General features: G+C 37.4%; 1 protein-coding gene and 1 non-coding gene across 2 annotated transcripts in view; both read right to left on the bottom strand.

The window, feature by feature from the left end:
- Nucleotides 1-890: 890 nt before the first annotated feature.
- The window catches only part of ANXA1 (annexin A1), a 22801-nt gene continuing 10634 nt past the window's right edge, over nucleotides 891-13057 (bottom strand). Inside the window, exons 4-13 of the mRNA XM_004713819.2 lie at nucleotides 11948-12042; nucleotides 10954-11067; nucleotides 10013-10103; nucleotides 8838-8917; nucleotides 8330-8386; nucleotides 6484-6577; nucleotides 5574-5669; nucleotides 4398-4456; nucleotides 2398-2520; nucleotides 891-1232 (exon numbers count right to left, since the gene is read on the bottom strand). Coding sequence (XP_004713876.1) covers nucleotides 1176-1232; nucleotides 2398-2520; nucleotides 4398-4456; nucleotides 5574-5669; nucleotides 6484-6577; nucleotides 8330-8386; nucleotides 8838-8917; nucleotides 10013-10103; nucleotides 10954-11067; nucleotides 11948-12042 — 866 coding nt within the window. The 3' untranslated portion in view covers nucleotides 891-1175. The remainder of the gene's footprint in view (nucleotides 1233-2397; nucleotides 2521-4397; nucleotides 4457-5573; nucleotides 5670-6483; nucleotides 6578-8329; nucleotides 8387-8837; nucleotides 8918-10012; nucleotides 10104-10953; nucleotides 11068-11947; nucleotides 12043-13057) is intronic.
- LOC115869160 lies at nucleotides 8489-8679 on the bottom strand. The gene has a single exon (XR_004046026.1). It is a non-coding gene; the product is annotated as a U2 spliceosomal RNA (small nuclear RNA).

The raw sequence follows: 13057 nt of genomic DNA, 5'->3' as shown, positions 1-13057 counted from the left end.
TAAGCCTGCTTCGAATACAGTTCTGGACCTGGAGTGTCTATTGCTTCAGGGTCCACAAATTCAGACTGTATCTTTTCTCTTAGTATCTATGAGTTTTCTCATTGCAGATTGTGTCCCTCTCAAACCCATTTGATTTGTAAGATACGAGCTGGTCTCGATTAATCTTACAAAATTGGATTTGAATAATTTTTTTTCTGTCAATGGACCCATTAAAAGAAAGAAAACAAAAGCTACCCATTAAGATAAAAATAATGTATAGCAGTCAATTGAAAAGTCAACTAAAGCAGTCAACAATGGTAAGAAAAAGAGGGATACAATCACATGGTGGTGAGGAGAAGGAGAAAGTGGATCATGCATACATTAGTGGTAGAAAATGACACAGTCACTTTGGGAGAGGCATCTTGGAAAATCTGAACATGCAACTATCATTTTTAATAAGTGAAAAAATTAATTAGCATTGTTATGCCATCTTTAAAATAGTCCATGAGATATAGTAGAATGCATTGCTATAATCCTGGTACAAGCAATTCATTTGTTTGTACAAATGAATGAGGAACCATTATTAACCTGTAGCCAAATGATAATAACTGGCTCTATTTTAAAATGTGTCCATTTTCTAATTTGGTAAATATTTTTCTTCTTCTTTGTTAAAAATCATTTTATTAGGGGCTCATACAACTCTTATCACACTCCATACACACATCAATTGTGTAAAGCACATTTGTACATTCATTGTCCTCATCATTCTCACATATTTTTGATAGATATTTTAATCGTACATGTGAAATATATTAATTTAATAATATAATTCAGGATTCAGACGCTTGTCCATTGATACCAAGTTAAGCCACTACATTGTACATAAAATAAATAAAGAAAAGAAATGCCAATGCCTTTAAATTCATTTTATTTCCAGGTATAAACATCTCTCAGGTAACATCACTACAACACTTGGTTTATGGGGTTTTATTGTTTGGGGAAGGTCTTAAAAAAAAGGTCTATTACAGAGAAGTGTGAAATAAAAATGCTTTATAAGTATATATATATTTGAGAAGCCAGGTAACTAGATTGTAATCCTGCTGAAAGAATTTATCTAAGATTAGAATATACAATTTAAAAAAAACTTGCATTAACATGTCTTCTGGTTATAGTACTTGAGAACATTAAAACGATGTCTAGTTTCCTCCACAAAGAGCCACCAGGATTTTTTCATAGTCTCCCTTGGTTTCATCCTGTTGATTCAAAAATATAGTATATTTAATGCTGTGTAAAACTATAACCAATACATTTTAATTATAGAATTATACATATTAGTAAGTATGAGTAAGAACTCATACATCACAATATATAAATTATTTAGAAAAATGATAAAAAGTTATTCATTTAATTAGATGACATGTACAACATATAACTAGTACTTGTTGCATGGCTACTGAATAAACAAATAGCTTTCAAGATTAAGATTTTAAAAAGAGATTCAGACTATAAATTACTCTGAATTGAGTGAGTCTATTTTATACTAGAGTCATTTTTTTCCTGATAATAAAATATAATAATATACAGAATTGAATTAAGAATAACACAGTATAATCTCTCATTGTATTTGAAGAAGTATGAGACTCATTTAAAAAAGGAACTTTCAAGTTTATGATTTTCTTCATCTCTTTCAGAGTAGATCTTAGTCATTGTTTCCCAAAGGGAATGATGTCAGCCCCGGGGGGCACTGAACAATCTAGCGAGCTGCAAAAGCTGTTACCCACACTTTGTCCTGGATTGTCAACTAGACGACCAAAGTTTTTAATGGACAGGGGGATCTCTGAGGAATTTTTTTTTCTGACAGAAGGCTCTAGATCAAATGCTTATGAAAAGATATGATCTTAGATGTCCAATAAAATAATAAATTAGTTTAAATAACTTTCTATCTTTTAATACCTTCAAAGCCCATAGCTTTTAAGTTTTAGCATTGTAATGAGATAACATGAATGTGTATATACATATACATATATATACATATATATACATATATATATGGATTTTACATATAACAAAATTGAAGAAATTTTTAAGAATAATAAATTAGAAAATAACAAGTCACCAAATTTATTTGAAAAATAAGTCAAGATTATTTATTGACACTAGCAAAAAGTCTAAAATATTTGGTTGCTTAACGTATGCATGGAAACCTAAATATTTCTGTGACTTTGGTTGAAAATGTGTCCAATTTTTAGTCCAAATTCACTAGAGTATTTTACGGGTGGAAATTTAATGTACTCAGGAAGTATGCACCCTAATTCAATGACTTAATCTTGCATGTGAAATTTACAAAGTCAAGAAGTCAGTGCGTCTCATGAAATAAGTTGTATTTGTTGGGGCAGGAGTTTGAACATGACAACCTACCAGGATGGCTTGGCAAAGAGTGATACCATACATCTTCTGATAGAATGCTTTGATATCGTTCATGTCAACTTCAGAACGGGAAACCATAATCCTGATCAGAGCCTTATCACGAGTTCCGACACCCTGTTCAAAAAGATCGGATTGGGTATTTCATATTCAAAACAGATTTACCTCAAAGCAGGTGTGGCTTTAAAGTGTAGCCCTTTTGCTCTCTATGTACTCTTAGAAACTAGCTCCTCAAAATACACAAGCGCATGCAGTTTACTCAAGTGGTGATGAAATGACCGAAAACCAACTGCTGGATTACCCAGAAAAACAAAGAGCTTTTAAAAGATCCTACGCATTCTGTCTCCAACCATTCTATAATTTAGTATATACATTATTAAGTAATTACAAATAAGGTGGACTTTCTAAATTTCACATCTAATCATGTTATTCATCTATTTGAAACTCTTCATTTGGTCTTCTAAGAGCTTTGGTAAGCACAGTAGGTCATTACTAACTACAAAGTCGGGGGTTCAAATCTGCCAGCCATTCTTCGGTTGAAAGAGGAAGCTTTCTGCTCCCATAATGACTTAGATTCTTGGAAACCCTACTGAGCAGTTCTACTCTGTCCTGAAGGGCCACTAGGAGTAAAAAATGACACTACAATAGTGGGTCTGAGGATCGGTCCTCTTTTGCTCTTAGGATAAGAACCAATCATTGTATCAGCTAAAAATGCCCTCCTGACTTCTACAACTCCTTCCATTACATTGTGTACACTTTCTGCATTTTCTTCCAAGCATCACGTGAGGTTTTACTGTAAAGGTTTGCAACCTTGTGTTTCTTCTTTGGAGTTACTTCTGAAGTCTGAAGTAGATGATCCCCCTCTACACCCCAGTATTACCCGGTATTCATCCTGACCCATCTTCATGGCCACTGGATAGAAGCAGACGTGGTGGCAGCCTGTGCTTCCCTCTATGTAGCCTATACTGTACGTCATTTATGCAGCTGTCTTAATACGAATCGATCATTAGCTAGCCCTGAAGACTTCCTTATTTGGGAGTTGCAGTGGAAATGCAAGGATAACCACATTTGGGAGCTCAAAATATAAATGTGCAGGTGGTATCTTCTATCATAACACGAATGTTAGAGAATAAAGTACAAGGGACATGATAAAAGTGACATGTACAATATACTTAATAACATCTTCTTGTCATTATGGAATCACATTTTAAAAGATGCAAGTATTAATCTGTCCCATGAAAGACAGAGTAATAAAAAAGCCAAGAATAATAAAAAAGATAAATGAAACATTGAAAGGGGAAGAGTATAAAAGTCGCAGCCACAGCAGAAAGAGGTTCATATAATCACACTCTCAAAAAAAGAGATTATGATCTTTCCTTGCTGACTCAGGCTTTAAGCAAATCATAAGTAAGCCACAAATCACTTAAAAGCTAGCCTTATTAATTTTCTTAGGAGATAAATAACAAAGCTAAGGAAATTTTATTTAAATGATATCTACAGTCTATGGAACCATATTTTTCATGGGAAGATATTAAAATCCACATGATTTTCAAATAATATAAAATTTCCTGATCTTCAATTTGCACTCATTTTTCCCCCTAAGGAAATCATAAATGGTGTTGACAACGAATACTGAATATGCCCCAGGCAGCCAGAAGAACAGGCGTCTGTCTTGGAAGAGGTACAGGGAGAATGATACTTAGCATGGAGGATGCCAAGACTTCCTCTCATGTACTTTAAACATGCCAGCTGAGGGGAGGAAGCGTTCTTGGCGAAGGACCTCGTGGTTGGTAAAGTAAAGGGTGAGTGAACAGGAAGTAAACACTCCACATGGTGGACTGCCACAGTGGGCTAGCACATCACGCTGGTGAGGAGAGCCAGGAGTGGGGAGCTCTTCCTTTCTGTTCTACACAATAGCACGATGATATGATGCAAAAGGGTTTCAACAGCATCTTACAACACAAACAAGCGAACCACATAAACCCAATAAATACCTTCATGGCCTGATGAAGCTTCTCAGCAAAGAAAGCTGGTTTGCTTGTGGCACACTTCGCTGTAAGAGAGACAAATTTGAGTTGATCTCTTTATTGCAAATAAAAATGAAACATGCATATGAATGCAACAGGGAATATAATATCACCATGAAGATTTTATTTCGCATGCCTACTCCTAAGAAGGGGGAAGGTCTTATCAGAAGATATTTTGCCACTCCCTAGAGAGTGGTTTTGGAAATTCTTGTCTCTGATAACCATCACCTCAGTCCCATTACTTTAATAGTTAGAGGTGTCCTGAGTGTATTGTCCGTGGAAATAAAAGATAGACCCGATGGCATATAACTGAGTGCTTTCTTCATGTTATAACAGCAATTATGACCCAGGGTAGGGCAAACTTTAAATATAATACGGTTGCCTACAGAATCTTCTGTGACCAGTCTTATGGTTGTGTACCTAAACCCAACCCATTGTGAAGTCAATTTGCAACCGATACCTAGGTCCACAAACTGTGATAAAAATGCTGGGTCCCAGGCCCCCCCTCAGACGGAGGATTTTGAATCAGCATCTTCACTATATTCCCAAATGATTCCTATTCATATTTAGGAAGCATTGCTTTACCAGTTGGGCTGCTAACCCACAAGTGGCAGTTGGAAACTACCTGCCTCTCCTTGGGCAAATGATGAGGCTTTCTGACCCGGTAATGATTCCCGCCTGGGAAACACACAGGGTACGTTCTCTTGGTCCTATAGGATCGCTATGAGTTGAATCAACTCAAGGGCATTGAGCATTTGAGAGGCAGCTTTACAACCAACTTGACAAGCATTGGGAGGTGGCACGGGTTTCCAATGCTGGGCAACTGGGAGAAAGTTAAAACACAGATATTTTTTTCAGAAACGACTGAGACCTACTGGCTCACAGTCCCTTGGACTTGCTCAAGATGAGTAAGTGGCCAAAGGAGGCTCTATGAGACCCCAAAGCCTGTGCATTGACAATATTCTGACTCTACTCCGTAGCAAGGAGCTTATCTCCTTTACCCTTGCCCCCTCATATATAACTGAGGATTCGGAGGCGGTATGGGGGAGAAGCTATTCTGTTTTAATTAATTTTAATTTAATAGGCATCCTATTAAAATACAACTTCAAGCTATGACCATCTTGCAACTTCAAGGTTACATACCAATAGCGGTGAAACACTTCTCAATGTCACCTTTCAGCTCCAGATCCAGCACTTTGTTCATGTCATGCTGACTGTATTTGGTGTATTTCTGAAACACTGAAAATTAAATAGGAACGCAAACATGTGTAAAACCACCTGCCCTTTAGGAAACTTTAGCACAATTAGAACAACTGACTCAAAAATCCCTCCAGATGACTGGACTTCAAGATACACTGAAAAGCAAACAAACAAAAAAATCCCACTTATTCAAATGGGTCCCTTATGTGTGTGCCTTTTGACTGTTATAAATGAACTCCCTCATTTCCTTTGCTGCTCCTCTTTATTTTAGGGGCAATCCGCAAGTGTTGAAGACGATCGAAAACGGCACGTGATTGACAACCAGAACATTTCCTACTGCAGAGCTAAGTGCCATGGCAAATAGACCTTCCCTTCTATAAGGGTCCATGTGGCCACGTATAAACCATTATAAACCAGTAGGCTTTACTTAATTATCATGCTTTTCTTTTTGTGTTGATTTCTAGGAGAGTCGGGGCCAAATCACGTGCCCACCGGTCAGAACTTGGCTTTGGTTATTGTTCTCTGAGCATGTACACATGCTTTTATCATTTAGACTCCACCTGAAAAAACCTTATTAGCATTTGTACGTGTGTCTTTTGCTACATGTTAGAAACATTGTAGAGGAAACAGAGTGAAAAATGATAAAATAATGATCCACAAGCCAAAGTTATAAAATGTGTGTCTCAAACATGATTGAAATACTACTAATCACATTTGACAAACAGATAAATAGTAACGATGGATCGTGGGCACACCACACCCATTTTACTTGCCCTGTCCTTACGGATCCTCAAAAATGAAATGTTCATCTTCCCGAAGCAGACCCCTGATGCCAACGTCTTCCCCCGCTTACCTCTGCGGAGATGGTTGTAGCTTCTGGTGGTCAGAATCTTAGTGAAAACATTCACATCCGTCCCCTTTCTCTTTTCTCCTGCTTCATACAAGGCCTGAGAAAGATAACAAAAAATAAACAAGTGACAATTGGCTGAAATAATGAGATCTTTTCCAAAGAATTTTAGACAGTTGCTTGGATTCCCATATCCTTAAGAGGAGGCCACACTAAGATGGAACGTGTTTCCAATATAGGGACCCTATTTTGTTTGTCAAGTATCTTCCACCGGATCTCTCCAGGTACCTTGCAAATACTAGAGACTGAAGATATGTTTGCAGAGCAAATGTTTACTGGATTAAATTTCTTTAAGCTCACAGTCTAGATGACGATAACTCTAAGCAACTATCTAATATCTTTTTTTACTCATTATTGCTCACACGTATTATCAGCAAATAGTAGTAATAAGTCCACAATTAGGAAGATTCTGAATTTTAATCAGACCTGAAATTCCAATTCTGCAACTTAATAGCAATGCCATATTAAAATGAGTCATTTAACTTGATTAAACTTCAGAGTTTCCTCTTTTGTAAGTGAAAAGTTAATCCATGTTCTATTGCTACAGGTGTGCTCCTGAACTGTGAAATGTTAACAACCATCCTTTCCTTGGGTCACACAGTTCCAGGGAGGATCAACAGATAGTTATCCAAAAGTCTGGGTAGGCTTAAAATAAAAAGTAAATCCAGAAAGACGACAGTAGATAGAAATCATTTTTATTCACGTTAGCATTTTCTTTTGGTCTGCTGCTAAGGCTCCATCAAAATGATTAGACATCCCAAGAAGATAAGATGTTATATGGAATTTTGAAGGGAACTTACCTGGCAGGTATATGCATTTATTTAACAAACAGCAAATGCCTACTATGTGCAAGATAATATTCTGGTCATGTGAAGGAGTACAGAATTATATTTCCATGTGTTTTAAAATATTTCGGTGAAATTATACAACGACTTCTCTCCCATGAGAAATGGATAGTAACTTGCGTGTTTTAAAAAGAGAAATTTTGGCGCCTCCGGTGGGAAAATTGTCCAAATGTTGCCGATAGATTGGTGTATAGATAATCATGGGCCTTATCATAATTGCTTTTACGTTATTCAAATAGCATCGCGATATTTTTCCCATCTACACTTGCATCCATTAACTATTGCAATAGTTGAGGGTAAACGATCATTAGCTATGCTTATCATTTCTACTATTTGGAATTATATTTCGTGTAGTTCTCTTCTTTTGACCTGGTAAATGAAAATTTAGAGTTTCTTCAGAAAATCAGTCCTTGAGAATGATAAACCAACTCTTACTGCTCCCTTTCAATTTTCTCTGGCTTCATAAATAACAGGAGCTATTGCTTTATAAATAAAGCAGAACCCTGGTGGTAGAGTGGTTATATATTGGCCTGCTAACTGAAAGGTCAGCAGTTTAAGACCACCAGACAGCTAGCTCTACCAGGGAAAGATGAGGCTTTGTCCTCTTGTAGAGAGTTCCGGTCTCAGAAATGCCCAGGGACTGTTCTACCCTCTACTGCATATGGTGACTATGAGTTGGCACTGACTTGATATCCATGAGTTTAGTTTTTTGGGTTTATTAAAAATGAAGCTTTTTTTCTCCTCCCTCTCCCTCACCCCTCCCTTCTTTCTCCCTCCTCTCCCCTCCCCACTCTTCTCCCAGCTCTCTGTTGTCCAAAGGTGTGCATTATTCAGAGACTGAACATTAGGGAGCCAGTGGCCTCTGGAAGATCTTAGATTTACTTTGATATGGAGAGCGTGCATGGTAGAAAAATCACTCCAGCCATGTTCTATAGACACTAACATACCCTGGCATCCGTGTCAGCCAAGTCGTCATTCACACCAAAATCTTCAGATCGGTCACCCTGGGAAAAAGCAACAACAACAAAAAAATCACAAAACTATTGTGAGGCATTTTCTCTCTTTTTAAAAAATTTATTTATTTAATTGTTTTTTCAAGCCCCCGATGGGGCTGCACCATCCCTGGAAGTACTGCAATACCAGGATGATGCATGGAGTGGATGGAGCAAGTTCCTGATCCAACTCCTACTTGCAAAAATACACTTAATATGATGTCCTCAGATAGAGGATGTATCAGATATTAAACTGATAAGAACAGATACTACACATGATCTTAGCCAAAAGGCTGAGAAGCGATTGTGAGGCATTTTCAAGGATGGAATCACATGATTTACATAATTTTCCTAAAATCAGAGCAACGGCATTATATAGACAAAGCATCATCTGATAGTTTCCACCAAGAATTCAAATCTAAGATTTTACTCTCTTACATTGTGAAAAGCATTGGAATTATACCTTGGCGAGAGAAAGCAAAGCCTTTTGAAAATCACCAGATGTGTCGGAGGTAATGTCTTTGGCCAGATCTCTCTTCAGTTCTGAAAAAGGAAAAAATATACTTTGTAATAAACAAATGGAGAGTAAATGAATCATTTATGTCTACAATGGTGATTTAAGATTTCTATCAAATAATTAAAAGCACCTGGATTGTAAGTTTTTTCCTGGACACAGATAACATTTTTCCTTGGAGACATTTTATTTGTTTGGTATATACACCTTTTCAAAACAAAGCAAAAGATTTAAAAAATAAAGTACATCTCTGATGAATGTATTTCTTTAATGTATGTAAATTGAAAGCTTTGAATCGAGCTTTTCTCATTATAATAATATGAGGTAATTTGTTCTAGAAGAGTATTTTCTGCTAAAGCTACGCTTGATGAGAGTGGATCCTTGTCTCCCTGTTAGCACCTTAACAACTTGAATGTAGTCTCTTAAGGGTGCTGGCATTTAATGTATGAGAGGGCACCCCAAAACACCCGGATGTGATGTGAGAGGGATAGTGCATCTGGAGTTCGTTCCACCAGGTCAGACTGTTAATCAAGTTTTCTATTTAGAGCTTCTGAAAAGATTGTGTAACAGTGTGCAGAAAAAAAGGGGGCCTGATTTGTGGCAGATGGGAGACTGGTTTTGCCACCATGACAGTGACTTGCTTACACAGTCATCTCAAAGGGCCAGTTTATGGCAAAAAACAGCGTGCCTCTCTCGCTCCATGCACCTTACTCACCTGAACTCGCTCCCTGCAACTTCTTTTTGTTTCTGCTAGTGAAGAGAAACATGCAAGGACAGCGATTTGATGACGTAGAAGAGGTGAACAAAAAAAAATGAGGGAGGTGCTGTCAGCCACCCAAAGAGATGATGGAATTGTAGATTTAACAAATGTATTAAGTGCCATGGAGAGCACTTGGAAGGTGATAAGATTGTTTTGCTAAAAAAAAAAAAATTGAATGGTTTTGGGAAAAAAAAATTCCAGAATTTTTTGGGTGCCCTCAGGATATGTGCTAAGCAATGAATGCTCTCTTTAATATGCAGCATTTCCAATGCCCCATGGATCAACATTTGCATTCAATTTTAAGAAAAAACATCAGAGTTCCTTTCCAACTAAGTCACTTGGAGAGCTCCGCATTACAATTTACCATCTCTGTAGACTCTGTTAATGTCCCTGATCTCTCTGTTAGTTCTTGATGCCAAAATTTCAATGAGGGTGTCCTCATCAGTGCCAAGGCCCTGCGTTGAAAAAGAAGAAAGAAAAAAATGTGTGAGAAGACCTGCATTTAAGGGGATCGTGTAGCTTCTAAATTCTAAGATTTACATGAGTCTTACACTTAGTAAATGTTTTCTATCGTATTTCATAATCACTGTAGCGTACAGTGAACCCTCGCCACTTCACGCTTTGACTTCCGCGGCTTCACTCTATCGCGGTTGTTGCGTAACAGCGCATGCTCTGTCATTACTGCCACTGATTGGCTCATACTGTACACGCTTGATGCCATAAATAATATAATAAATAATAAATGATAATTGTAACGTCCAAAATGTTTTACTGTATTTTTCCCTTTTTCGTTTAATAAATTGGGTAATAGAGTGTAATGGTGACTAAAGGGTGTTTTTTCATGTCCTCTATGCTCTAACTACGAAAATATTTGATTTACAAATAAGGAATCCTACTTCGCGGAATTTCATTTATGACGGTAGCGTCTAGAACCGATTAACCGCGATAAACGAGGGTTCACTGTATGTTAGATTGCTTTGGTGGCATAGTGGTTACACGTGGGGCTGCGAGCCGCACGGTCCGCAGCTCGGAGGGAGAAAGACGGGGCTTTCTACTTCTGTAAACAGATACAGTCTCGTTACGGGACAGGCGGTCATTATGAGTCAGCACTGACTCAAGGGCAGTGACCTTGGTTTGGGTTGCTTGCTTGTGATGTTGCTTGAAAAGAAAGAGACTCAGCATTTCAAGTAAGGACATAAAAAATGCAGACAGATGACTCCTTCCTGAGGACACAATAGACACAAACAGACGTGAGCCATACAGTCTCTTGATAAGAGATGTTGGGTTCAAATCAGATGGTTGTACCTTCATGGCAGCGCGGAGTTCATCAGCATCAAACTGGGCGGGAGTTTTTAATAGAGCCAAGGCAACTTCCTCCAGGTGGCCTGTGAAGGCTTTCTTCAGAGCTTCATCCAGGGGCTATAAGAAACCAAGTAGAATCAGGGCTTCTAATAAGGGATGTAGAGGGAGCCCTGATGGTGTAGTGGTTACGCGTTGGGTTGCTCAAAGCAAGGTCAGCAGTTCAAAACCACCAGGCACTCCTTAGCAGAAGATGAGGCTCTCTCCTCCTGTGAAGAATTGCAGCCTCAGAGCAGTTTGTACTCTGCCTCATAGAGTTATGAGTCAGGATTGACTCCATGGAAGTTGGCTGGTGGTTTTATTTCATATACGAAATTGTATCAGGTATTTAAGAATTCTATGCAACCTTTTAGATCTACAGTTGTTAGAATGAAATTTTTTAAATACATTGATAACTTCTCTTAGGATAAGAGCCACAACCTTTTTATAGGGGGGGAAAAAATCACACAGCTGCAAATGGAGGGGGTCAAAAACTAATACAGATGGAAGTGTTCCTAAAAAGTCTTTGAAAATTATGTATTAGTAATGCTTTCAATACCTAAGGCTCTTCGGACATAAATAAGCAATATAATTAGGTATTGGCATTATTTTAACTTGTAATTATATTATTTTTTTAAAATTACTCTTGTATAGTGTAAAAGATATAACACTTTTTGTTTTTAAGCCAACAGTTCAGTTTGGTAAGGGGACATATTCCTCCTTGCTACCTAGCCTTGCTATTTATTATATTCAAATTAAAGACGTCTCTGAAACAGAACACAAAATTGTTGAAGAATTTATACCAAGACAATTTATTAAAAGAAAGATCACTTGGATTGATTCAATTTAATAAAAGCGGACTCATACAGAAAAGGTGGTTTAGGTATAATGGGAAAGCAGTGTATGTTTACGCATCAATAAAAATTGAAATAAAGTATCTATCCTCACAATTATCACTTACTTTTCCTTTCTCTTGGAGGTATGCAGCTTTGATTTGCTGGCGTTGAGCATTGGTTCTCTTAGTCAAAATGTCAATGATGGTTGCTTCATCCACACCTGCAAATAGAAGATCAAACGCCATGAACTTGCTGTGTAGTGATGGCTTACATGTTGCGATGATGCTGGAAACGGTGCCACTGTTTTACAAATACCAACGGGTGTCATCTATGGAAGACAGGTTTCAGCAGAGCTTCCAAACTAAGAGTGAATGGGAAGAAGAGGCTGGTGATCTACTTCCAAAGATTAACTAATGTGAAACCTTATGGATCATTGCAGAATATTTTTAGATCTAGTGCTGGAAGATAAGCATTCTCAGTTGGAAGATACACTCAAAATACACAGGGTACAAAGCAATGGAAACAAACACTCCCATGATGAAGAGGCTGGGGAATAGGCAACATTTTGCTTGTTACAGATAATATTGTTAAGACTTGGGACCCACGCAAAGGCAATTAAATAATAAGCTTTGAAAAACAATTTTCCTCATCATCAATGATGGAAAAGTAAACATTAAACGATTCATGATCAAGTCATTCTTCTGCTGCTCTTGTTTTCCTCCCTCTGAGTATTTACCTACAAGTGTATCAAATGTTCTTTCAAAGAGCAAATGAAAATCCAATTTCAAAAGTCAGTAGATGCTTTAACAAAAAAAACTCACAAATGACCTACTTAACTATAAACTATTCATGTCTAGCAATACCAAAATTGTTTATTCCTTTTAGTGCCTTTTCCAAGACAGATTTTTCTTCTAATGTGAATTCCATTTTATTGTTCTAAAATTTCTTTCTTTAAAAAAACTCATTTTATTGGGGGCTTGTACAACTCTTATCACAATCCATCCATCCATCCATTGTGTTAAACACATTTGTACATTTGTTGCCATCATCATTCTCAAAACATTTGCTTTCTACTTGATCCCTTAGTATCAGTTCCTGATTTTTCCCCTCCCCCACTCTCACCCTTCCTCCCTTATGAACCCTTGATAATTTATAAATTATTATTTTTTCATTTCTGACACTGTCTGATGTCTCCCTTTACCCACTTTTCTGTTGACCATCCCCTAGGGAGGAGG

This window comes from Echinops telfairi, unplaced genomic scaffold, assembly GCF_000313985.2.
Source record: "Echinops telfairi isolate 266 unplaced genomic scaffold, ASM31398v2 ScPeMD7_22;HRSCAF=79, whole genome shotgun sequence".
Classification (NCBI taxonomy): Eukaryota; Metazoa; Chordata; class Mammalia; order Afrosoricida; family Tenrecidae; genus Echinops; species Echinops telfairi.
This window is presented reverse-complemented; position numbering and strand designations above follow the sequence as displayed.